The sequence below is a fragment of the Hoplias malabaricus genome, chromosome 7 (genome assembly GCF_029633855.1).
Source record: "Hoplias malabaricus isolate fHopMal1 chromosome 7, fHopMal1.hap1, whole genome shotgun sequence".
Taxonomy (NCBI): Eukaryota; Metazoa; Chordata; class Actinopteri; order Characiformes; family Erythrinidae; genus Hoplias; species Hoplias malabaricus.
Window position 1 is genome coordinate 20,529,130 of NC_089806.1, and position 27,631 is coordinate 20,556,760.

Genomic DNA, 27,631 nt, shown 5'->3' on the forward strand with positions numbered 1-27,631 from the left:
AATTCTGACTGTGCCCTTGTTTTTAACTCTGTAGTAGAAATATAGCCTGGGCTTATTTTATTTAATTTTTTTTTCTATTGAAATGACATATTTTAGTCATGTGTGTATTCAAATCCAGTATGCAAACAACTGACTTTTCATCTGATGTTGAAATGCTGTGAAAGCTAATGTTTGAATTTATCATTAATTTACTTTCAAGTTAAAAACCAAACAAGAAAACAACAAAAAGCATTTCATCAGTTGTCATATTCTTCATACTGATTGGTGCACAGTCCATATATATGTTTATTTCATTTGTAAGGGAATAAGTCATTTAGTGTTATCCAGTTGTGACCAACTTGTGATTTAATTATTGTGTCAGAAAGAAATAAGATAAACGAAAGGAGAGAAAGAGACATTATGAGGCATTATTTGTAGTTAAATGATTATATCCTCTATTTTATATAGTGTGCTGTTTTCATACACAGTCTTCATGGTTCTGGATTGTCAGTACCATATTTACTCTTAGCATCAGCACTCACCAACTGTTAAGACTACAGGAACATGAAAGAACGGTTTTGGAAGTAGTTTCTTCTAATATCATTAATGAAGATGTGCCCAAGTCAAAAGTTTTAAAACAAACTTTTGCCCTGTTTTAAATCAATCAATGAATTAGGAGTGTTTGAGTAAGAATACGGTCATTTAAATAAGAAAAAAAAAGATTTCCTTTACATTGACATTTTTGTTGTATATACCCACTGTATATACTCGAGGTGCTGTAGCAGAAATATCCCATTGTCATGCCTATCCTTTTAAAAAGTCTTTCTTTTTTTTTGTATTGTTTTTCCTCTAGTCCAGTGGCTCCTGTTTTATTCGAATGACAGAGGTTGTGACTCCACGCTGACCTCTCTTGACCTCTCTGCGCAGAACGTATTCGCTGAACTGAGATGAGTCCACACCACCTCCACATGAGCCAGCAATCTCAAAACCCCTCTGCTGGAGCCGCTCCAGAACCTAACACACACACACACACACACACACACACACACACACACACACAGACACCAGAGTTAATCTTGTTTTCATATCAATCTGCAGAACAGCATATCAACTGTGATATAGAATTACAAAACCATTCAGCTGTGAATAAAAGACACACTGCTATACATAAATACACAGTGGAAGTAATATAATGCATCTGAGCAAATTGTACTGACCCAATAAATTCTAAAACATTTTTACACACACACACACACAAACACACACACACACACACACACACACACACACACACGCACACACACACACACATATTCATTTCTCAGTCCTCCAGATATTCCCTCCACAGGGCTGTGAGATTGTTTTCCATTAGAGTGCCCTCAGGCTCCCTCTGTTCCTCCATATCTCTCTCCCTCCCTCACCCTTCTTTTTCCTCTTCCTCTAGCTCCCCCCTCCCTGTATCTTCATCCTCCCTTACATCTCTCACTTTTCTCTTCTAAGACTAAATTCTTTTTCATCCTTGTCTTTTGGTACTCTGTCCATTTTCGTCCATTTACCTTATAACCTTTTGTCTTCTCTTTCTTCTAACATTTTCTTTCTGTCCTTGGCCCTTCCTCGACATTCCATTAGTGTGACCGCAGGTGCCACGGGGCAAACGATTTAATAATTGAGTAAGTTCAAACACCCGCCAAAATACATACACACGGCACAGAGTAACTGCTCTTTATCGAACAAAACAGATTATAATGAAATGAGACTAAAACACAAGTAAAGTAAAACTGCAGGTTATCTGTCATTTCAAATGCGTTGATGGTCTTCAAATTTACACATACTGTACAAAACAACAGCAACAACTTTGGGCAATGGCCTAAGTAATGATTGAAGCTTAGCTAAGGTGTGCTTACCTACTCTTTACAAAAGAGTGAAACATCAGAAGAGAACAGTGCAGTGTGATTTGGTATTTCTTCAAGTATGATCTGATTCCTGGTAAAACAGCTAGTGTTGGCTACATTTATTGTGCAATAATGGAAAGCATATAATCAAAGCTAAAAATGTATATATTAGTAAAAAAGAATAACAGAATTATAGCAAATATATTAATTGCACTTATTGTAGGCCTGGTTTTTGTTAGAGGTGGGCGGATCGATCCAAATATCGATAAAATCGATACCAACGCTGGTATTGGTATTGATCAATACTCGTGGAAAAGAACGATACTCAAGCCTTTTTTCTCTCCCACCGCTCTGTCGCTAAAGTCTGTGTGCGAGGCAGCGCATAGCAGCCCCCCCCCCCCGTGAAGTTGTGGTATCAATATCGGCGATACTGGCCCTGTATTTACTTGGTATCGGATCGATACCAATATCCTCTAGTTTTTGTGCATTTTTATAATTTAACCATTAGCTGAGGACATGTTTGCAAACCATTCTTTGCAAACATTTTTTTAAACCTAGGGGATAAACCTGGTGCATTTACTCAGTTATATGCACTCAAAATAAAATGATAAAATAAGTCAGTGATATTCCATTTCAAAACCATTAGTCAAATTATATGTTTTTGCTGATTTTCTAAAATAAGATAAAAATAAGATAAAATAAGAATAATATTTACAAGTAGCAGTCTTAAATATGGTATTGTTCCATACATTTTAGAGCACACTTTTTATTAGTTTTTATGAATGATATCACCAGTAAAATAACAGTTGTTCCCATGTAATAGTTGTCTACTATTCTACCCTCTCAGTGTCTCCCCAATCTTGTACATTGCCAACAGCCTTGGAGAGAGTGAAGGCTAACATATGCTTCCTCCAAGAGCTGAGGCCAATCACTGCCTTGATGCTGCCACTGATGCTGCCACTGATGCTATGCCACTGAGCATTTTAGCAACAGAGAGAACAAACTGCCCAGATCTGTCACATCAGCTGACAGACACCTGTGCTAATTAATACTAGAGAGTAACGGGGGAGGGGGTGCCATCCTACCCACTCTGAGAGCAAAGCGAAATAAGCTGAGGCACCATCTGGCTTCCAAACTCTGATCTCCTGGAAATAGGGCCTCACATTTTATATTGTAAGTTCTCAACGTGTTAAATTCAGCAGTAATGCAATAATGTGCATTAAATATTGCAAACATATGTTCATTGTACAGGATATGTAATTTTCACATAAACAGATAATGCATATTTTGCATTTATTGGTAGGTTTACTTCTGCTAAGTATTTTTGAAGACAATAATATAATTTTTATTCTGAAAAAAATGTATTCAATAAAATGTAGTTGCTATTTCAATATGTTACGGCTTGTATTTTAAAAATACACTAAGCCACACAAACACTCAGAACCTCCGTTTCAGAGCAAATAATTGTTGGCTGTACAAAAACAAACTGTGCTGAGTCCTGTATGTTTCCTAGAGCTTAGATTTTGATCCAAGAGAACCAACCATTTGTTTTGACATGCATTGACATGCAGTCTCTCATCCATGTATATCATGTATGCAATACTTCAGATGACATACCTGCACAGAGTTAAGATGGCAGTATCCATTTAGAGGAAAGCGGATGACGTGAGTTGAATCATGGTTCCATCCTGCATTCACCGAATTGCACATGACGTCTCCGATCTCAGGAAAGATGTCCTCGATGAGAGCCTTATCCCCACTCAGTGTGATCCTTTCACCCAATTCGGGGGACACTCGGACCACCACACACTCACAAAGCCTCGACACACACCCTGAGTCTCGCTCTGAACGCCAGCGTTCCAGCTCTGTTAACAGAGGTTGCAGCTGGAAATATCGAGCCTCTTCATACAGCAGAGAATAGTCCTGCACAAATAAACACACAGACACGCACACAAAGATTCACACAAAGAAACATAGGTCTGACTGATTTTCTTGTTGTAAACCTATGTGAACTTCTGCATTGGACAAAGGTCAGGATAATTTTAAAGTGCTTTTTAAAATGACAAAAATTGCATCATTACTTGCAGTTATTTTAAGTTGTCTGATTCACACATACAAAGCCCATCAAGAAAACATATTTTCATCAGGTTCACCACTAGTTTACTACATTCACTTATAAACAAATGCACCAAGAAGTAGAATTGATTGGTGGAATCTAATACAGTTTTATATGTGTGCTTGGAATGATGATATATTCAAGTGATTACAAACATAGCACAAAAAGTAAGGAAATGTGTGTTTGGTAGATTATTTCTTTGACTGCCTGCAGTCCTGACCTCAACCCCATTGAACACTTGTGGGATCAGCTTGGGCGTGCTGTTCGTGCCACAGTGACCAACACAACCACGCTGGCTGACTTGTGACAAATGCTGGTTGAAGAATGGGATGCCATCCCACAGCAGTGTGTTACCAGGCTGGTGACCAGCATGAGCAGGAGGTGCCAGGTTTTTGTGGCTGTGTATGGTTCTTCCACACGCTACTGAGGCTCCTTTTTGTTAAATGAATATATTATTCAATTGCCAATACGTCTTGTTTTTTCAAACTTCAATCATCCAGTCCACCACACACCAAACAAATCAATGTCAGAATAAGCTGTTTGGCTTTGGCAGAGAGAATTTGGCAAATTTTTCATGGGTGCAACCCACATACTCGGCTCTACTGCTCATCCCACAAATGCATGTTCCTTACAAATGTGGCAACATTTAAAAGGGAAATTAACAGGCTTTCCAATGGTATAAGATTTATTGCCAAGACGCATTGTTACAACAATTAAATAATCTACAAACACAAATTTCCTTAATTTTTGTGCTATGTTTATATTAGACCAAAGGTTTACTGGGGAAAATTCTATATTAAAAAGGAGCCTCTAGTACCCTATTGGGCTGCCTCTAGCCTTGATAACACAATGAGATACATTGTGGCGTAGAGGCGTACAGGTTCTGTACCGCACATTTGCCCAGAGATGTTGCAGCTGGGCTGGTAGATCCTGCACATTTGCATCCCAATTGGTCCCATAAATACTCATTTGGTAACGAATATAATGACCAGAAAAGCCGAGGAAATGTTGCAGTTTGGTGGAGACATTCCTGGGAAACCCTCCTTGCAATGTGAGGGCGAACATTATCCTCCTGAAAAATTCCTGTTGGAAGTCTTACCATGAGAGGCAACAAGTATAGCCACCGGATTTCCTGCACATATCGCTGAGTGTCCCTCGTATCACTGTTCTCGTATTACTGTCATATGCGACATCTCAAGTTGCAAAAACTAATTTCAGGGAGGAACTTCCAGGAGACTTGGGATGTCTTGATCATCACACCAGCAGTTGGGGCATTGAGTCTCTCTAAATCATTAGCAGCACTGAAGAGCTGGAACCTGACAATTTTCTGATCCCAAACAGAACCTGGATATGTCTCTAAAAACGATAGGGTTCCAGTCTGTTGCAGTCCAGGTTGTTCGTCTATGACACCACAAGTGGAGGTGTCTAGTAATCAACAATCTCACACAACTAGTACACTGACCAGAAGTAGCCTCTGAGTGTCTTTTTATAGGGCAAATTATGAAGCATTTTTGCAAGCTCTTGTGGCAGTCAGTCTAATCGTGTGGCAGTATTTACATATCTGCCTGTGGCATAACTGCATGCTGGGTTTTGCAGCAATCCTAGGTGCATTATATTTTTTATGTGAATGAGTGCATTTTAAATGTTAAAGTACAAATCATTTATGGACATTAAATAAAATGGCTATGTTTAATTTGCAGCATAGGGATCTAAACTCAGGGTGACATGGTAGTGTAACAGGTAGTGTCACTGCCACATATCTCCTGGGTGAAGGATACTAGCCTAGGGTCACTCTCAGTAAGGAGTTGTGTTTGCCTTCAGTGTGGGTTTCCTCCAGCAGTCCAAAAACACATGTTGGTTTACATTAGATTGGAAGGTTGATTGCTTTTACAAAACTGTCCACAGGTGTGAATTTTTTGAGAGGCTGAGTGAGAGTGTGATGCCCTGCATTGGACTGTTGTGCTGTTTGGGGGTTGCCTTTTTCAGGGGGTTGCAACTCTGATCATGATTAAGCAGTAACAGGATATAACAATTTAAGCTCTTGGCGAGTTTAACAAAATCAGTGTCGCCAATGACATTTGGAGCCCTTGTTAAAAAATAACCAAGTTCATTATACTTACAAGCTTCAAATTTTTTGGGTACTTCTGTCCAGGTTTACAGACAGACCAGGAAAAGTATGAAAATATGACTTTCTCTGCTCCTATCCCTTTAAAATGATATATCAAAGGATTCAACACATTTGCACCAAAATGATTGCGTAACTGTAAAAATGCACACTAAACCAAATGGTGTATCCTTTTTGAGGTGCTGATGATTGACAGGAACATGACAATGATAAGGGGACACACTCACCTTAAAGTCATCTGGTATGAGGAGTTTAGAAGTCCTGAGGAAGTTGAGAATGTAGCGAAACATATGACCATCTCGATCAATGAAATAATGCTGCTTCAGACTGTCCAGAACTATGGGCTCTGTGCCATCAAACAGTCGACCGATCCTGGGTGAGACAGAAAATTAATCTTGGTTTCTCTCTTATTGACACTGCCTAAATATTCACGGCCACTGTGGACTTTGTTGTATTGACTTGTTTCATAAGAATGTAACAACAATAGTAACAAAAAACACTGATGTTTCTCAGAGATGGACAGACATAAGAATATGCCACATGAGGGAGCTACTGCAAGTGTTAAAGTAAGCACCTGTGTCTTTGGGTATACTACATACATCTTTTAACTGCATTCCAGTTTGATGGTGATTCTAATTCACCACAGATTATTTGGACACACACACACACACACACACACACACACACACCAAAATCATTATCAGAGATCAGCATCAGAGTGGGCATGACCTGGGGCATCTTTGCGTGTGCTGATGCAGATGTCACAGTCATGTGCAATGCAGTGACGACGCCGTCAAAATGAAGATGTGGCTGTAGCCAGCAGTGAAACTGACCCCAGCTACATGTGTCACATTTTACCTCTAACCACGCCCCTATAGACCACTCCCGTCAGGACATGGAGCATAAGTATAAAGACAGGACACAGCTGTAGAGCGGCACTGTGAGTGAAATACAGCTAGTATTTAGGAGATTGCATGCTGTATTGTGGATTACCGCTTGCTATATAATGATCATATATCAGAGATATTATGAGGCAAAATGAATAAAATCTGAATTTTTCTTGGACACAGTATGTTGGGTGCCAGGCTGCTGTACACGAATATTGGGATCTATAAGATTAGACTGAAAGTATGTGCACTTAAGACTAACAGATTGTTTCTGAAAGTCTGTGTGCGACTACAACATTGCCAAACTGTAAGAGGCAGTGAGACTCTATATGATGTTATGAGACTGTGTGAGACTTATTGAGAAGGAAATGGGCTTTGAGAGGAAAGTAAAATGAAGGAAAGAGAAAGGCTGTGTGAGAAAATGTAATAGACAGTGAGATTATATGCTAGTGTATTAGACCAGATTATATGAGACTAAATGAGTTTATGTGAGAATATATGAAGCTACTTTGTATGGTATGGTTTATGAGACTGCATGAGATTATATGACAGTTTGTGAGATAATGAGCCTATGTGAGTGTCTTACTGCCATTTTTACTCACTCCCACACTCATTCATATTCAACTTCTCTTGTACTCCATGCAATCTTAGTTAGTTAGTTTTGAGATGCTGTGAGATTTTATATCAGTACGGGAGACTGTGTGAGATTGTACGAGATGCAGTTAGACTGTATGCAGGAGAGTCTGAGTAAATGGCAGTAAGGAATGGCGTTGGATGGAGACACTGTGCTGCAGGCTCCTCTCTGCCTCTCGTCTGATGTTTGACTCAGTCAGCAGCCACAAGACATTAATGCTCCCTGGCACTGCAGAAATGTACCGGTCAGCGAGCTAATGAGCACAGACAAGACAGACAGACACACACTCACACAGAACGGGCAAGCATACTCAGATATGTAAGCCATGTAAAGGACAAACGACTCATACATGAAGCACACACACAAACCCAGACAGCATGACATCTGTTTTGTGCTAATAAGCAATTAGGGATGACATGGGTGTCTGAATGAGAACAGTGACAATATGACTAGTGAAAGAAAACAGGTAAATGGGGTGAGACTTTGATTTACAACTGAATGCAACAAAGAAAAAACATGCTCTCACTCCAAACCCAGAAAACATTGCTCAAAACACATCAGCCTAGAGCATGCCAGCTACATTCCTGATCCTCTTACATTAGTAATGGAGTGTGCATGAGTGCTGAGTTGTGTGTTTTTACCTGGATTCTGGGTATTTGGTGAGTGTGGCGAGGCTGCTGGTGTACATGTGTCCACCCACGTCAATGTGCACTGGAGCGTTGGCCTTGGTGAGCTGAGCAGGTGTGGGGATGCCAGCTGTGCTCAGTGGGGAGGCCGGAGAGCGAGCCAACAATGGCCGAGTCGACATTGCCACACTGCTGCTGTGATGCTCCTGTCTCAAACACAGACAGACACATATACACTGAAGAGTTAGTGAAGACCATTTGTACAATATATAAGTCATCCTCTTTATGTGGGATTTGATTCTATTTAATCATGTTACCATAAAAGTCATACAGAATTCTCATAAAGATTAATATCGCTCTGCACATTTACATTTTATTCATGAGTTTTATTGGGCTTTCCCTTCGCTGACTAGCCTTCATGGTTTAAGAGAGTAACACAAAAGTAATGTAATGACTACTGAGGTCACATTTAATTTGTAGTAATAAGTAATCGGGTGTACGTTTGACTTTTATATGCTATTGTTCTAGAAGTTTGTAGATACTCGTTACTAAAGAGTTCCATAAATTTAAGATACACCCATCGTACAACAACACTTTCAGCTGCACACACACATTTCCATAAAAAAGCATGAAATTAATTTGTATTCTCTGTAGCCTTAAGTTACAATGCCAAGTGTGGACAAGTGGGGAATGAAAACCCCAGGCACAGGGCTGTGAAGCAGTGGAACTGTGTACTTTGTATTTTGTGTATTTTGGACACCATATAGTAACTTCAGCATGGGTTTGAGTGGCTTTTAAACTCTTTTATAGCCCAAAATCAGCACCTGATCTCAGTAAAGACCTTGTTCCTGAATGTCATCAAAAATATTTTGAGATATTGTCTAAAGCATTCAGGGAAGAGCAGAGATTTTACAAGAATTTACCTATTACTGCCCTTAATTTCAGAACAAATGTAGGATGAGTAGGTTTCCACTAAATATTTGGGTTACTACCACATAAGGATAGGCTGGAAACATGTTATTCTTACTCGCAGTGTTAACTGTGTATGTGTGTTTGAGAGAGAGAGAGAGAGAGAAAGAGAGAGACAGAGAGAGAGAGAGAGAAACAGTTGGACAGACACCCTGGAGGCAGCAAATGTGTCCCTGTGGGACTGCAGTGAATGTCCAGTCCCCTTAATGGCTCATGTGACCATATGACAAGAGGACAGTTCTGAATTTAGGCCATGGCACTGACGAACAAGAGAGGTGAAAAAGATTGTAGGAAAAAAATCATACAAACAACAACATAAACCATATCTTGTTAAGGGACAAGCAATTACATAATTGCACATTTGTGCCATTACTAGCATAGCAATGGCCACACCGGTGGTCAGTAAATTTGCTGTCACTGATTTGGCTGTCAGCAGGTAATTACAGTCATTACTGTGGCTGTGCTATAATTGTTCTCATTAGCATCTGCAAGACTGCTCTGGCGTTTTGTCTGAGATCATATCATCTACTTGTGCTGTGAAAAAGCTGCTTGGCGAATCTCAGCGGTCAGCATTTAGCGAGGCGCAATGCAACAGCCACTGGCAAACTCTCGCTCCTTTAAAGATGAAGAAAGCAAACAAAAAACCCACAAAGCATAAGTGTTGTTAGCGCTAACCCGTCTCTGTGCCCATTTAGCCAAAAGCATAGTAATCTTATCTGAGGCCGACTGTCTTGGAGGATGAGCTGTGTGGAGAAGATGAATTCTATGCCCTGGCTTATATACTGACCTGAAAAAAATAAGCATTAACCCACTGTAATCATGCACTTAGCTGCTGGAATCAGGCTGCTACAGTACAGCGCTAAAAAGTCTTTTTTGATGGGTTTGACTAAGTTTTTGTGAAAGCTACTCTGTAGGCTTTCAGAACTTTGCCTCATCTTTTTAAAATTATGTATGTATATTCACAATGCCCAGGTTTGTAGACATCACTTGTAATGAATTTAGCTCATTTAAGTTGCTTGTTTGTGCATATTATAGCTTGTAAAATCTACAGAAAAGCATAAAACAAAATGGGACACTCTGGAGTAGCTGCACTTGAGCCTAAGGTCAACCTGCATTAATGTTGGGTGGTATAATGGTAATACCATATACTGCTGTATTTAAAAACGTGGACTGTATCTTTAAATAAGGGCAGTGTTTCTGTTCTGTGTTTTTAGAAAAAGGCCAAAGAGTTTATTTACATGCATTTAAGAGAACCAAAGGGAGGGGGTGCTGTGGGGCTGACTGGTGATCACACTTTACAAAACAGGTAGGTATAAAACCACAAGCCGAGTAGCCCACCACAAGTGTGATTTTAGGGCTGAGTTCGGGTTAAAGGGAAAGGAAGGAAGCTGAAAACAGACAATATACCCCTTCTTCACTTGACTTTGTTCTCACAGGTATGAGGCTTAATCCTCTAAATATGTGTGTTTTGAGCCTCACTTCACAGAAAATTATCTGCTCTAGCATGCTAAACCACAAGTGCCTGCTGGTTAGCTGTGCTTCTAAATAGCGTAGAACTTGTCGTATTTCTCTTATCTTTTACTGAAATATGCTCTCTCAGAAAGAGGATTTTATCATCAACACGCGTGTCGGGGTGTGCACAGTCGGGCTGCACTGAGCTGAACTGCAACCCCACCCCCATGGTAATACTGTATGCCATGTTAATATTTTAACAATATACTGCCCATCCCAAACATTCATTCATTTATTGTCTGTAACCGCTTATCCAGTTCAGGGCCGTGGTGGGTCCGGAGCCTACCCGGAATCACTGGGCGCAAGGCAGGAACATACACTGGAGGGGGCGGCAATCCTTCACAGGGTAACACACACTCACACATTCACACCTATGTACACTTTTGAGTTGCCAATCCACCTACAGACGTGTGTTTTTGGACTGTGGGAGGAAACCGGAGCACGCAGAGGAAACCCATGCGGACACAGGGAGAACACACCAAACTCCTCACAGACAGTCACCCGGAGCAGGACTCGAACCCACAACCTCCAGGTCCCTGGAGCTGTGTGACTGTGACACTACCTGCAGCACCACCGTGCCACTCTAATAATAATATATAATAATAAAAAATAATAATAAAACTCTAAATGATCCAGAACCACCCTGGTGGATGAATGCCATCACATCACAAATGTATCAGCATTTGAAACCTTCTCAGACGAGTAGAAGTTGTTACTGCAATAAATGGGGTAAGAAACAAAAATAAATAAATAAATAAAAAAGTACTGGATGAGCAGGTGTCCACACATCTGTGGTCATATAGTGTATGTGTTTCAATTATGATGGGAAAGCTGTTGCTCTTGCCTGTTTCTAATGTAATAATAATAAGCCTGTCAGAGATGGTGAAATTCTGTGTCCACCCACCTCCTCCAACATACAAAGCCTTTTTAACCCTGCCATTAACCATGCAGCACTGTCTACATCCTCAGCATCTTTAGAGGTGTCAAATGACAGTGCAGTCGTCAGAGTTGCTAACATACTGCTATCCAGCACATATTAGTGTTTTATGTATTGTAACACTGGACAGGGCTTGTTAAAAGAACACTTAATAATATTTTTTTACCTTACAATTACAGCTTCAGAATCACTGTTCATGATTCATTTGCCTGTAATAGCGAGAAGAGAGCTTCTGTTATTGCTGCTCAAGGCTCATAACATTCAGAGGAGGGTAGGAATGCTCCAGCAGCACTGCTAAGATTGATGCACTACCCATATAATACCTGCTTGGTGGTGGTCCTGTGTTACCCCTTACTACTGAAGAACAGGGTAAAACAGGGTAACAATGTATGCAGAGCAACAGATGGACTACAGTCTGTTCATGTAGTACAGTCTACAAAATGCACCTGTTTGGTAAATGAAGCTGATAAAATTGACAATGAGTGTAGATAAGAGGAGGAAATTTGAGTATCATGTCTGATTGGTGTACATGCTCTTCCCCTTAAATGCCCCTGCCCCTAATCTGTCAGAGAGATTGTTTGATGCAAGAAGAAGCATTAAGAAACATTAGCATTTGTTCAAATGGTAAACTGCAGTATACATTTTTAGAGTCACATTTCCCACATATTTAAATCAGTCAGGAGGTGATAAGAACCAGATGTTTAAAATGTTTAAAGCGTTTAAATGTTACATCACAAAACGTCATTACAGGGAGTGGTACAAATACATAGCCTGATTATAAGCTTTCAGCAAAAGGCAGATTTTCTGAAGTTATTTGTGGGGAAGAGATCCATGCTGGCACTTTCTGATTTAACAATAAATCGTGTATATTTGGTCTTGCTTTGCATGTAAACCCATTTTGGATTAAGCTGTTGCACTTAAATAGTGATGTTATACATGAATACTGAAACTGAACTTTACAAATGTAAGGAAACTGAACTGAAAACATGTTTCCTGCAGAAAGAGAAAAGCATAAACTCCCTAAACACTGTACATATTCAAATTGCATGTAATGGTGGGAACCTGGGGTCATTGGCCATTTTGACTTGAAATGTCATAAATGAAGGGATTCGGCACAGCACGGACATTGTACATCAAGGAGACAGTGAATGATGACACACTGTTGATGAGGACTCTTATGAGATTGTATCCACAAACATGGTATGGCTTAGTTGATCTGTGGAATTTGTATACTTCTACTAGCCACAGTACACTCAATACTACGGTAATGACCATGTTTAAGGCTTTTTGGAGAGAACGGATTGTGCCTGAGGATGAAGATTACACTGAGAGAGTAGCCCAGCTTTAACACACGTGCTGGGCTGAGTCAAGTGTGTGTGTGTGTTTAGGAAAGGTCTATTCTTCCCTTAAATAGATGTATTTCTGCACTGCAGTGTTTTGGTAGGCAGAATAGATACTAGGACATTTGAAACTACACACTTCTCCAAATAAACTTTCAACACTTTCAGCCATGGTCCCTATCCAGAGCCTCCCATTAGTTCTGATGCCGCATGATGAACGCTCCTCTGTCTACCACACACAGCTCTCTCACTTCAGAACACCAGCAAACTGCACACAGCTGGAGGCTGCTGTCACATGCAAAATTGTGGGCACTTCAAGATAAATGTTTTGTTTATTTTCGAAAGAAGTCAAAATAAGTCCACTTTTTTTATCTGCTGAATTAATTTAACATTTAGAAAATAAAAAACGCATTGGAAATGAGCCTGTGCAAAAGTCATAGCACCATTTATGCTTTATTTTCCCCCCATGTTAAACTAAAAATGCCATACAGTGTGTTCTGTGTAGAGAGTGCATACATGCCTTCTGACCATAGTCGCTGGGGTGGTGGAGTGGGAGAGGGGATTGCACAAAGCAGGATTTCTCAGTCAGATAACCTAAGCCCAAAGGGAAGCTTGTCCAATAGGAAAAGAGCTAAAGGACATGTCTACTGGACAAGCCTCAACTTTAAACTGAAGTTATATTGCTAAACAAAAAATCCTGCTTTGTGGAACACCCAGGAGTGTATCAACTTTTTCTGCTTTCCCTCATAACACTACAGCATCAGTAGACTGACAGCCTGTTCAGGTGAGCTCTGACCAATCCAGCTCAGGGCATGGGACAGAGGACTGGGCCCGTGTTTACAGCCACACAACAAAGTCCCCTCATAATCCCCTTTTAAACTAATGGAGGCGTGGAAATATTTGCCGGGCTCCAGCAGACAAATATTTCAGAATGATGCGCAGAGATGAGTCAAACATGACACAGGCAGGAGGGTTGGTTTTATTGAACTGGTGGATTTGGGATGAGTGGACCGAGTGTCACAGACTTTGATGGAGACCACAGGGTCACGCTGTGGACCTGCTGATGGACGTGGGCACGAGCGTGACGTCAGGTTAAATGAGGTTTTGTTTGTGGTTGGTTTGCTGTTGTTGGTTTACCTGCGCTGGCAGCACGTGCGTGGCCTCTTCGTTGTGCTCGCGCTCGGCGCAGAGTCTTTTGGCGGCAACGCCGGGCTCAGTGCTCGAGACGGGAGCGCGCGGCGGTGGCGGCGGCCGTTTGCTCGTTTTGCGCGTCTCCGTCTCGAGCTGCACGTGGTCCTGCGGCTGCGGGGGCGGGGCTTTGGAGCCGAAGCCCGCGACGCTGTGCAATGTCGCTATGGAGACGGCGCCGATGCAGTGGTTTGTGTACGTCTTGGAGAGGTGCGCTGCGCGCGACAGCATCTGCATGCGCGTGCCCAGCAGGTTCTTGCCCACGGCCTTGTTCTCGTACCACGTGGCGTCCGCTTCGCTGCAGTGTTCTCTCGGCCGCTGGAAGAAAGCCCGGCAGGCGGGGTTTCGCTTGGCCAGGTACTTGACGAAGCTCGCGTATGGGCACAGCGCCGTGCCGGTCTCATACATGCGCGGCGCGCTCTCATCGTCATCTGTGCCAGAGCGCCTCTTTCCCCACGTGGTGCCCCCGCCACCGCCGCCGCCGGAGGCGCGCGAACGATGGTATGGGCCACCCGCGAGCGCTTTGAAGTACACGAAACGTCGGCCGTGTTCGTCCGCCGCGAGCCCGAACGAGTCCTCGTCGAGCTCGCGCTGGTTCTCACGGCCGCGCGTGCAAAAGTACATGCACGTTTCAAACCACACCTTGTTGAGGAGGCCGAGCGGAGAGCGCGCGCTCAGCGCCGCTGACGCGTACAGGCGCCGGAGGTCAGCGCGCGCGATTGCCTGCTTCTGCACCACAGGCGCGGCACCGCGCTCCTCGAGGCGGCGCAGCGCCGCCGCGAGCGCCTGATTGGCAGCGCGCAGCTCCGGGTCTTTGGCGAGGTCGAGCGCGCGGCAGAACGGCGGCTCGTTCAGGTAGCGGTTGAGCGAGCTGCGGATGCTGACGAGCGATGACTTGCTGTACGGCTGTCCGCTTTTGGAGCGCGCCTCCGCGTAGAAGGAGCGCAGCGCGCGGCACAGCGCGTGCTTGTCCATGCGCTCAAAGTCGGCGCCGGGCGCGCGCTCACTCACGTACTCGCGGAAGATGCGTACGGCATAGCGCGTGGCGAGGCGCGTGTTCTCGCTCAGGCGGGAGCGCGCGGACGGAGACCTGGAGCGGGAACGGGTGCGCGCCTCGCCTTCGGGATCCGAGTCCGTGGAGCGGGAGCGCGCCTCCTCCTCCTCCTCCTCGGGCTCCGGCTCCGGCTCCGTGCGCGCGTCCCGCGGCTCCCCCGCGCACTCTCCCTCCGCTGCGGCCGTGATGCGGATGGCGCGGATCTCTTCCTTCTCTCCCTCTTCGTCCTCCTCCTCTTCTTCCTCTCCGTCCCTCTCTCTCTCCCCGTCGCTCGAGCTGCGTTCCCCGCTGCCAGGCATTCTCGCCATATTGCAGTCTCAGACCGTATGAGTCCCCGGGCACTGCGCATGCGCTATATTGGACCGCAGAGCTCAGAGCTTTTGTGTGTGTGCGCGCGCGTGTTTTAGTGACCTTCAGCTACGAGCACAGGCAGGCACGCGCTCTTAAAGGTGCAGAGAGAAATGAGAGAGTATTCCCAAAATTAACTCAACCCCCCTCCTCTCTCTTTCTCTCTCTCTTTCACACAATGGCTGAGAGAGCCAGAGAGAAGGCTCCAGTCTGTATTGGACCACTATAAGTTTAAGCAGAAAACTCTCTCTCACACACACACACACACACACACAATGAGATCTAAATAACGACCAACAGACACACACAGACAGACAGAGTGAGATCTATACACACACATACATTTGCATACACAGTGGCGAGAGAGACAGAGAGAGAGAGAGAGAGAGAGAGAGAGAGCGAAAGCACTGTATAGACCGAGTCGATCAGAACTTTCCAGGAGCACATAAGATTGAAGACTTGGTCATATTTAGCATTATTCTTCCATGAGTATAAGTGCAATAATGGGGCCGAACTGGTTGATAGCATTCATTCATTCATTATCTGTAACCGCTTATCCAATTCAGGGTCGCGGTGGGTCCAGAGCCTACCTGGAATCATTGGGCGCAAGCCGGGGATACACCCTGGAGGGGGCGCCAGTCCTTCACAGGGCAACACACACACTCACATTCGGACACTTTTGAGTCGCCAATCCACCTACAACGTGTGTTTTTGGACTGTGGGAGGATACCGGAGCACCCGGTGGAAACCCACGCGGACACCACACCAACTCCTCACAGACAGTCACCCAGAGCGGGAATCGAACCCCCAACCTCCAGGTCCCTGGAGCTGTGTCTCTGCCACACTACCTGCCGCCCTGGTTAATAACAGTTATCGGTATGATCTTTGCACGGGGGAACCCTAAAAGCAGGCGGAGTTTTCATTAGCTTTTGAGGTCACATGAATTCTGGAAAATATAGACCCCTCCAGTGGGGAAAAAAAAGTTTTATTATATTTTTAAATCTTGTTAACATATCTATGTGGTGTTATATATATATATATATATATATAATTAAGAGTTTAATCAATGACAGAGGAGCCACTTCAACAGTGATTGCAACAGTAGAAAGTATGTTTTGATTTCACCACAAGCTCTTCACTAATGTTTGCTGCATTCTAAAGCCTATAGGCTTTAGCTGAGGTGGGATGCAATTCTCTGCTCTAACATTATGGCTGTTACAGTCAGAAGGAGCCAAGAAATGCAGCCTACATTGAGTGATTTTAAGGAGGTTACTGACATACCCTTCGTATCACTAAATAACCCACAATTCTCAGCAGGTTAAAATAAAAAATATCTCAGAATTTGTTTCCGTCCAGTGTTCTCTGTGAAACAGATCCTATTTGAGTGAGGTTTGCTACTAAAGTCTTCAGAGGACAGTCCTTGTAAGGACATACCAAGCTTTTGGGCTACAGCAAGTCATTCTTATATTGGAATTCATCTGACTTCAGTGACAATGTGTCATAATTCTATTACAACTGCTTTGACCAATTTACAAATTCCCTGCTCCATTTACAAGCTCTGGTTCATCACACCTGATTCCCAGGTAAGATGGTACCCACATTCACCATACAGGCAAGTCACAGGCCACTTGAATGGAAATGATGACTAAATACATGGTCATGGATTTGTGCTCTGTATTGTATCACAGCAGCTGCTCGAAAGGCATGATGACCAGGTACCAGGGTAGAAATAAGGAAGGGGGTTAGGGTTATAATTTGAGTGCATTTACCCAAGTGACCTGAGTCAAACAACACACTCTGGTGGGTACTACAGCAATGGCATGTTACAGCATATCCATCATCATGTGTTTTTGGACTGTGGGGGCAAACCAGAGCACCTGCAGAAAACCCACACAGACACATGGAGAACACACCAAACCCCTCACAGACATTGACCTGAGGCAAGGACTGAACCCAGGAGCCCAAGATCCTGGAGCTGTGCGGCAGTGACACTACCTGCAGTGCCAGTGTGCTGCGTCCTCACAGACATAGTCAAAGCAAACTGAGTTTAAGATAAGACCAAGGCAATCTGACTAAACACAAATATAGTGTGGAAATGTAAACATTAGTTCCATGCACTGAAATAAAAAGGTTATCCACTGCCAGCTGCCTCCTTGTCTCCTTAGCTTCTCAAAAATGCCCATTGCCCCTTTCGTGTTTGAACTCTGCAGAAACGCTTGAGAAACTAGAGTATTATATTCTGGAGTTTTTCTTTTCAGACATTTAGCACACAGTGCGAGATATTCTCTGTCAGACATATTCTCGCAGCAGGAAACACTCCTCATATCTTAGACATAGGGCAGTGCTTGTGCAGTGCATGCAACGATTTCTCCCAGACATTTGCGGCTGTGTTCACACATGCACTGACTCTAGTGCATATTTCACACAGGCACTCTAGAGAAACTCCGGAGTATCAGGTCTGAAGATATCTTGGAGTGGTCTTTCACACATGCAGCTCACAGCAGGAGATTTTCTGAGTCAGTCATGTTCTCGCAGTGAGAAATGAAACACATGCTTTAGGCGTGGAGAAGTGCCTATGCAGCACATGCAGGAGAAGCTGTTCTCACATGAGCTGACACAGATTTTACCTGGAGTTTTTACTAGGGCCCTACCAAGATAAAGTCCAGGTAATGCCCAGGATGAACGGTGTAGGTGGTTGCCAGCTCCTCTGGGTAAACTCTGGAACATTTCTGGATTACCGTGCATGTGTGAAAGGTGCAGAAGTATGAGTGACCCTAGGAGGATATAGTCTACGTAAAGTCTGGGACAGGGCGGCGTGGTGGCGCAGCAGGCACACGGAGGATCCAGGATCCTAGATTGGTTGTTCCAGTCCCACTCCAGGTGACTGTGAGGAGTCTGCTGTGTTCACCCCGTGTCGGCATGGGTTTTCTCTGTGTGCTCTGGTTTCCTCCCACAGTCAAAAATTACATGTTGGTAGGTGGATTGGTACCTCAAAAGTGTCCATAGGTGAGTGTGTGTCGCCCTGTGAAGGACTGGCGCCCCCTCCAGGGTGTGTTCCTACCTTGCACCCAGTGATTCCAGGTGGGCTTCGGACCCACCTTGACCCTGAACTGGATAAGCGGTTACAGATAATGAATGAATGAGTGGAAATGAAGGTCTGGGACAAAAGTTGCAGGTGTTTTGGGTTTCTGTACATTTGTGACAGGGACTTTAATCAGACGTAACAGATAATTTTGATCAGTTAACTTAGACTCCCACATTAGATTACTACAAGCTTAGATTACTGTCGAAGCTAAACATCACTTTTCAAAATCATTCCCAGCAATAAGAATAGGCTAAATGGTCTCCATAAATCATGTCAAAGTGGCAACATGAATAATCCAGGAAATCACAAAAACTTAGATGAACAAGAAACTTTCAGCTTAAATCCACCATTAGAAAAAAATAATGGGTAAAAGTGGGTAAATGATCATTACATTCAGAATAAATGAAACACAAAGTTCCACCATAAGAGCTTCAAACAGTCAAACACAGTGGTGGTAATATGATGGTGGGAGGATTCTTTGCTGCCTCAGGGTCTGGGTGAGTTGTCATAATTAAGGGAACTTAATTCTCTCAGCAAGAACACCCTGTTGAAGAAAGTTGGTCATCAGTCCATGAGCGGAAACTCAAGTGGATTGTGGGGCAACACAATGATCCAAAATGCAAGAGCAAACTCACAGCCTCAGAAGAAACAAAATGAAGGTTTTGGTCAGTCCAAGTCCTTTCCTGAACCCTGTAGGTGATGTGGGAGGACCTTACATGGGCAGGTCATGCTCAAAACCATTTTCTAGCCATGCATTACATTCATGGATTTACTACAGCCTTGTTAACTGTCACAGCACTGATGAACACATGATTATTTGGGGCTACGCTGAACTATGCCTTCATATAGTATTGGATTTGTTTAGAAATTTCACACACTGTTAGTTGCCAACCTAATAAAATGAAAGTAAACACATTTAGCCTAAAATCCCTCGAGGTTTTTCTAACTTGTACATTTGGATCACATTTGGTCCTCTGAGACTTCTATTATTCATGTAATGCCAGAGAGTGATGGATAAACTGTCCTATTCTGACACTCATGACATTCTTGTGGTGAATCAGATTCAGTTTTGTTCAGTCAGATGTGTGGAACAGCCTGTAACTTTAAGAGCGTAGAAATATGCGTTTTGACCTTCACTGTTCACAGCTTGCTATTGCTCAACATGTAAGAACATGAGAAAATCTTTTCAGATTTGATTGCATACGGTCATAAGTGCATTAAGGAGGTCAGGTTTTGATGTTAGACGACTTCTTTTGGATCATAAAAGCCACTCCAACTCATTTCAGAGGTGCTCTGGCACTCAAGAGAACATAGTTCCATGTGTTAGTTTATTGTTCTTAAACAATGGAAACTCACGCTCACGCTGCAAAGAATTATATCTCGGAAAGTGATGTCATCTTAAATCTAAAACATATTTCTAATGTCTTGAGTTTTTAATATAACTTTTAATTTGTTTTAATTTGTTTTAGTGTGTTTAAACTAGTAAAACTGTATTTTTATTTTGAGTGCTTGATTCTATTATTTTCTCACAAAACCAAAAAGCAACAAATGTTCACATATGAAGTCTGTACATATGAGGCGCTGGTATATAAATGTACTTCACTTACTCTTCCTATCTCTCGCTCTTTCACTTTAAGTACAGAAGCAGTAGACTCTCATTTGACTCCACAGTAGCACAGAGATCTTCCTGCGCGAATGAGCTTCCATTTTAAAACGAGAAGCCTCTTTTCTTTTGTCTCATTCTGTCATTCCTGCCCGCAGGCATGTCACCAGAAACAGCTATGACATCTCTCAAAGGGAAGAGAAGACAGAGAAGCAGAGAGAGATGTAGAAGTAAAAGAAGAAGAGGAAGGAGGGGAAGGGAAAAAAGAAAGAAAGAAAAAAAAAAACGAAACTCCTTCTCCTCTCCTTCACATTTGAAATTCTCGTTAGTGGAGCCCATTTCACACCTAGATACCCAATTAGCAATTAGCTGAGCTTTAAAGTGCAGTCCTGAGCTGGGGCCCTGATCCGGGCCTGATTTGTATGCGCTTTGTGCAGATGGTGATAAGGGAGAGAGGCAGAATACATGTATAGTTTTAAATTTAATTTCATAATCATTTGCATGGCAGGGTGGCCCCGCAGGCACGAGGGAAAATAACATGCCCGCTCTTCAAAAGGCACATCAGGCTCGTTACATGGCTGTGTGGAGGATTGGAGGAGGCTTTTTTATGCACAGGCAGGTAATGTGCTCCCTGACTAATCTGCAGTGATAGAGAAGTTCAGAAGAAGCACTTAAAAAAGAGGCACATAGCGAAGCGCAGCGTCACAAATCGCCTCTCCCTCCGAGGCCTGGTGCCGAGCTCTGCGGAAATGAACACCAAGGTGCGATAGAGCTGCAGCAACTGCCAGAGCCCTGGGCCATCACGAAAGGGTAAGTGTGTATGCATGCGTGTCTGTGTGCGTATGTGTGTGTGTGAGAGAGACTAGATGACAGAGAGACTGCAGAGGACACGCATAAGTGACACAAGAAAACAGGCCTGGAATGCCAGTCAAATGTTTAGGGACACCAGCTTTCTCCTGCATTTTAAAAGTTTGTTTAAAATTTGTAAGAAATAATGATCTTCAAAGCTTCATCTAATACAAAACACCTCGATTATTCAATCAACACATGCAGTCAGACTGTACATTTTTTAATCTACCACAAGGACATTTGGAAAGACAATTACAACTGAGGCAGAAATATCCATGCACATTAATAAAAATTTTGTTAATCTAAAAATTGCTAAATGATAGCATTTGTTCTCTTTTTCATTGCGACTTTTGCAAACACATTGATTTCTGAGTTGATCACAAAGATTGATTTTTTTTAAGAGGTGTGTAAGCTTCTAAATGTGGACTACTGAAATGCTATGTAACAGATGGAAAAGCAAAATCTTCAGTTTTAATATTACTATCCATTGTAACTGCTCGCTGTACCATTCTCATTAGTCACAGAGCGAGTTTTTTTCTTCAGGCTTTTGAGCGCTAATGAGTGACTCCACAGCACTTCACAACATGAAGTCATCGGACTCATAACACCATGGCTCTTCGCCACTTCACTTCACCAGCTCCACTCAACATGAATATCTGACCTACTCATTTAGGCAAAACCTGTCATAACTTCACATATGCCACTTAAAAGTCATAAAGATTTAAGAGAAAATATAAACATGGGAAGGCCCCCTTGACATATTACGCTTTCTAAAACTTAATCTTATACATATTCATTTGGATGCATATGCATGAGAGTTACTGTGAAAAGGTGAGAGAAACACAGAGAGAAAGTGACAGATTAGTAACCTGGGTTTGAGATGTTTCCAAGCTCGTATTAACATGTTGAATATTCTATATGTGAGTCAGAAAACTCAGCAACTAAGCCCAGACTGTAGGAAGTACTTCAATAACTACTCCTCGCTGTACAGCACTTCAAATTTAGAGTGTACAGAGGAAGGGAAGCCAGCTTTGATAAACAGTGTGTAAGTGTGGTTAAGTAAAGACAGTTCTGTGGTTAAATTAAGCGCAATACAGGTTTCTATTAAGTGTGTTTCTATACAAAAATGAATGTCTGTGTGGTTGATCGCATGCTAAATATTAAATAGTTCTTGTGCCAATAGGATTTAGTTTGTATTTTGCCACATTATAGTATTTAAATGTGAATCAAAACTTTTCCTTCGGCTTATGGAACACAAATTCAATCAGCTCAAGTTCAACTATAAAACCAACCAAATACTAATGGCCCAGGAATCATTCCACACATATAGATGGGGCGAGGGAGTTTAGTTAGTAGAGAAAATCTAAGGAATTCTTTTTAATTAATTGATTGTGTGTGTGTTTATTTTTAAATGGTGTTCAGGATAATTTGTAAAAAAATGCTATTAACCTAATTACATGTAAACCCCAGTTACATGTTAACATGACATAACATAACATGGATAAAAAGTCCAACTGAACAACCAGACTATACAGTTCTCTCATTTCTCTCATTGTGTGCAGATAATTATAAATAATGTAGGCTAGTTGCATGTGTGCCATCATTGAATTGTCGTATGTTGTATGTATATCTCATGTAGAATTCACAAGTGGTCTTAAAGGAACACTATGTATTATTTTTGGCATTTTGTAGCATTTGATTTAGTTTTTGAGTCACTGTGATGCTCTACTGATCTAAAAAAGGGAGAACAGGGCCTCTGTCATTGCTACATAATCAGCTACTAGCCAGAGTCCCAGGATATTAGCGACTACATATTTACCCTTCTAGATCTACTCTCTTGCATGGTAAATTGGTAAGGGTTGGGTTGGGTTACATAGTGCGTACAGCTACACAGTAGAAACAGCACCCTGTAACTTTATGCACTATATAACCCCACCTCACCCCTCACACAATGGACTATGCAAGAGAGCAAATGTAGGGTGACCAGAGGTCCTCTTTTACCTGGACGTGTCCTCTTTTTCAGCACCTGTTCCTTTAATTGAGAATAAGACACAGCTCTATTCAACACGAGACCCCAGGGGCAAGGAGCAGTAGCTCTAAGATTTCTGTAAAAGCCATTTTTACATGGTTCTCATTTTCAAATTAATCAACACATTTATGTCTCCATTCTTATGTTTGTATTGTTTTATTGAACCCTCAGCACTCGTAAAAACATGGGTGCACTGCTTTGATTGGAGAAACTCAGATGAGGAGGTGAGACAACTCGAAACAAATCAGAACAACTTTTTTTGCCCTGTTTTCAGACTGGGTTGGTAAGTGCACTAGATCCCAAAACTAATGTCTACATGCACTGAAATGTATTTATTTTTTAATAATATATCCCCACAACCGCTACATATGCCACCCCATATTTTGAGCTTAAAGTTATATGGGCATAGCAACAGTAACTAACAGAGGCACAGTTGTTTTCAAACAGTTAATTAATGTTATTATTAACAGTATTTAGAATGCATTATTACTGCAATGACTATTTTTCATGTTAACTGACTTTGCACTGGAGCAGACCATGATTAGATGTAGAAGTAACTGTAAATCCATTTACAAGCTAGAATTGTGTGTCATCTTCCAGAAAAACAACTGAAAATTAAGTTAAACCTGTGTCACATTTGTTCTTATAACACACACACACACACGCACACAGAGAAACAGGATATACACTGATACCATCTCAATAGAAGTTTGTTTCCTTAGGTAAGGAACAGTCTGTCACTCTTTCCTTAATGAGCATACGATACAATATTAATAACACATCAAACAAATGGATCATCAGCCACAGGCAACACACACGCACATGCACACACACACACACACATATATATATATACCAAAACAAACAATATATCATGCAGCAAACAGCATTTGAAATCTTAGTGAAGCTGTGTTTGGCAGTGACCCAAAGAGTAGGCAGTAACAGAGGTTTCATTTTTTTTCTCCATCACCCTGTTCCACTCAGCCACTGACCCATGCACGTGGGCTTAGGTCACAGCCCTACTGCCTGCACTGTAAACAGACATGAATGTTTGTGTAACATTAGAGCCACAGATGATGATCACTGAGAACTCCTGTATATTTTAGATTTTCCTTCCTCTAATTCCCATTACCAGTTCACAACATCATAAACAAGCCCTTCATTAGTGGAAGATGGAGAGTTAGACCCAGAAAAATACCAAAATGGTGTCAGATATTCCAGGACCTGTCTTTCAAATAATTTGATGAACACTCATCAAACATAAAAATGATTTACACACATTATGAAGTCAAAATCAAGTTTTGTAGCCCTGCTAACATGTCTGTGTGGTGTTTATTTATTCACTAGAAGACTCATCAAAGTAAGCCATGACTGAGTATTTCTGCATTAAGACTGCGATGTTCAAAAAACAGACTCAAACCGGCAGATCTAGACAGCCAGAGATTCTTAAGAGATTCATAAACTTTAGGAACCGGTCCTGTCAACTGCACTCTTAAGTGATGGTTCTTTAAAAGGAAATGTTCTTTATAGAACCACAAGCACTTAAATACCCATTTGCGTGATTAAATGGTTCCTTTGATTGTGAAAGTGTTCTCCATATTGTTGGAGAATGTGCTATAGATGATTCTTTTCATGGGTTTCAGTTCATGTCACAGTGTAAAGTAGCCACCTTATTGGGGGCCTGCTCATTACTCAAACACACAACTGTGAAATTTAAGTTGTTTTATTGTTTCTGTCAACACATTAAAAAAGATATAAGAATGTATCCCAGACCCATTTATCTGAATTACATTTCTAAACACATCGCTGTTCATCTGTCACTCAGTAGAGGAGCTTGGGCCGCATCCCAAAGTAGTGCATGCATAATAAACTAATAATACAGACAGTAATTAGGCACTAATTTGACAGGGAAATTTAACCATATAGCTCACTAAATATTATTTGAGACATGCAACACACTATGTGAGTGCACAAACCATTAATTCATAAAATAAGATTACTGAAGCTTTTATATGATCTGTGTATGAATAACTCACTCAGATTCAGATAGGAGAGCAGACAACCGCATTAGAGACTGATGAGTTAACAGTTCTCTATTAGATCTAATAAGGGCTGCAGTGGTGAAAGAATTTCCCTTGCTGGGTTTTAATGGGGCTCAACAATGCCATATGCAATATTCCCACCCCAAATTACTTAATTTATCCTGATCCTATAGTGCTGCATTCCTAACTGTCACCTGGAACCGTCCTGAACTCTTCTTTTTGAAGATGCTAATTGACTTGGTACTGGTCGAGGCAGTTGGGTTTTGACAGCTGAATGATGTGTAGAGAAATGTGATCTCAAATTTGCATTTTCACTATTTCACAATGACCTTTCTGGCACAGATTTTGCATACGGCATCTTCTAAAAAGGGAAAACATGAATACATCATGGTTCTGATGATTCTTGCCATTCCTTGCCTTTGGCTGATCAACAGTGTGGTATTGCACTATTTTGGTTATTGTGATAGCCCTAGGTCATATGACTAAAATGCTAATGTGGCTAACAGATAGTAACTCTCGTTTTCTCCTCATTATACTGCACATAGTGAATCCCCCCTTTCTCAGTGTTGTAAATCTCTTTCCATCGCAGTGAAAGGGGCTGTGTATGAGAAATTATCCATCTTCCCCATTTGTTTACAGTAGTGCTGTAACAAGACAATTGGGCCCCAATATGGAGCCCATGCCAAAAACATTAGGTCAATGCAATGCAATTAGGTCATGAATTTAGCACCTTTCAGAAAAGGCTTTTATATTGCACCAAACCAGGTTCTTCTATTGTTATAATGTCAAGATTGTTACAAGAGAAGAAGTGTTTCTGGTGCCATATAGAACCATTTTCTTAAAGGTACTATATAGAACCATCTATAGCACATTCTAAAGATGAAGATTCCTTTAGTCATGCATAAAGATTTTCTTTACAAAAGAACCCTTGTAGAACCACCCTTTTAAGTGTGTGGGCTTAGGCAGAAAATATATATTGCTACTGAACATTTTAGATCAAGCAAAGATCCTTTCTACAATTAAAAGTTAATTTACAAACTCAACCCTCTGCAGCAGCGGTTATTCAGACATATATTAAATAAACAACAAATGATAACAAGAACCTTGTGTAGCAATTTTTTAAGAGTAAACCTTATGAAATTCGAATTATGTGGATACTCCTTTAACTTTAGGAAGTTTTTCACATCTGCACTTGAACACATTTATGAACAAAGTTCTTAAAAAGACCAGACTATGTCTAAATGTACTTTAGTTAAGCAAATCCTTATGTAACACTATATGTTTCCCCTATAACAATGCTCCAGAGAACACTCTTAGCTATGCTTAGGTGTAAAGCTGCTAAACACAGAGTGTGATACCCAGGCCAGGCAACAGTCCCCATCAGGCAGAGCACAATGCCAGAGAACAATATAATACAACATGAGTGCAATTCACAGAGCCGGAAAAGCAGCTTCTGGTGAACACCCTGCTTCACTACAGCAACTCACACTCCGCCAGCTGGCATGATGACCAGAGCTCCGGTCACACAGTCACACACACACACACACACACATACAGGGAGACAATCACACGAGAGTGACCCCGAATGGAAGGCATGCAGAATAAGTATATTGTAAAGCGTCCGTGAATATGACAACTCTGCAGAATACAATTTAATTTTCGAACATGGAATTAACAAAATAAATATTCTGTAATTTCCTGAACAAAAGCCCAGAGGCGACTGAGAGACTAACGGCTGAAAACTGACTACAGTTCCAGTTTCTCTCAGGCTTTTAGTCTCGAGGTTACAGGATCGGCTGGAGAACCAGTTTTGGAAGAGTAGGCTTAAGTATCTCTCTCTCGTCCTGCATTGAAACCCACGCCAATAAAGACGAGTCGATGTTTACTCTTTAAAACGCACCCGTTTTCAGGTACGTTCGTACAAGCAGCTGTCCTAGCCACTGCCTGCTGGTTTTGGGGGAGATGGGGATGGGGAGGCGGGGTGGGGGGATGTATAAACACATAGGCACACACTCACACGCGCGCACGCACGCACACACACACCCAAATCCCGCGCCCCTCACCTGGACCACGCGCCCCCTCTCTCCTCGTTCTTCGTCTCTTCAGTCCGCTCCAGTTTTGAGTGCTCCCGGGGTAGTGTGTGTATGTAGACCAGTGAGTGTTTGTGTGGGGGATGCCGGGTATCCGTGCTCGGCTGCCCCTCCTTCGTACTCGGCTGGGCTCTCCGCCGAACGAAGCGCTGAGAGCGGCGAAGCGGCTTGTGCGCGCGCCCTCGTTTCTGCGGAGGTTCCGCTGCGTTCCTGCGGATGCTTGCTGTGATTTGGCTGCGAGCTGCGAGCTGCCGTGGAGCCGCTGAGGAGTCGTTGTGATTTGGCTGCGAGCTGCTGCGGAGCTGCTGATGATGGCTGTGATTTTT

General features: G+C 42.3%; 1 protein-coding gene across 1 annotated transcript; it reads right to left on the reverse strand.

Annotated features, from left to right (window-relative positions):
• Positions 1–522: 522 nt before the first annotated feature.
• Positions 523–27,631, reverse strand: kctd1 (potassium channel tetramerization domain containing 1). The gene is made up of 5 exons (XM_066677526.1): positions 27,279–27,631; positions 8,275–8,469; positions 6,340–6,484; positions 3,489–3,794; positions 523–993 (listed from the first exon to the last, which is right to left on the reverse strand). Exons 2-5 carry the CDS (start codon positions 8,439–8,441, stop codon positions 829–831), a joined length of 783 nt encoding a protein of 260 aa, XP_066533623.1. The 5' UTR covers positions 8,442–8,469; positions 27,279–27,631; the 3' UTR covers positions 523–828.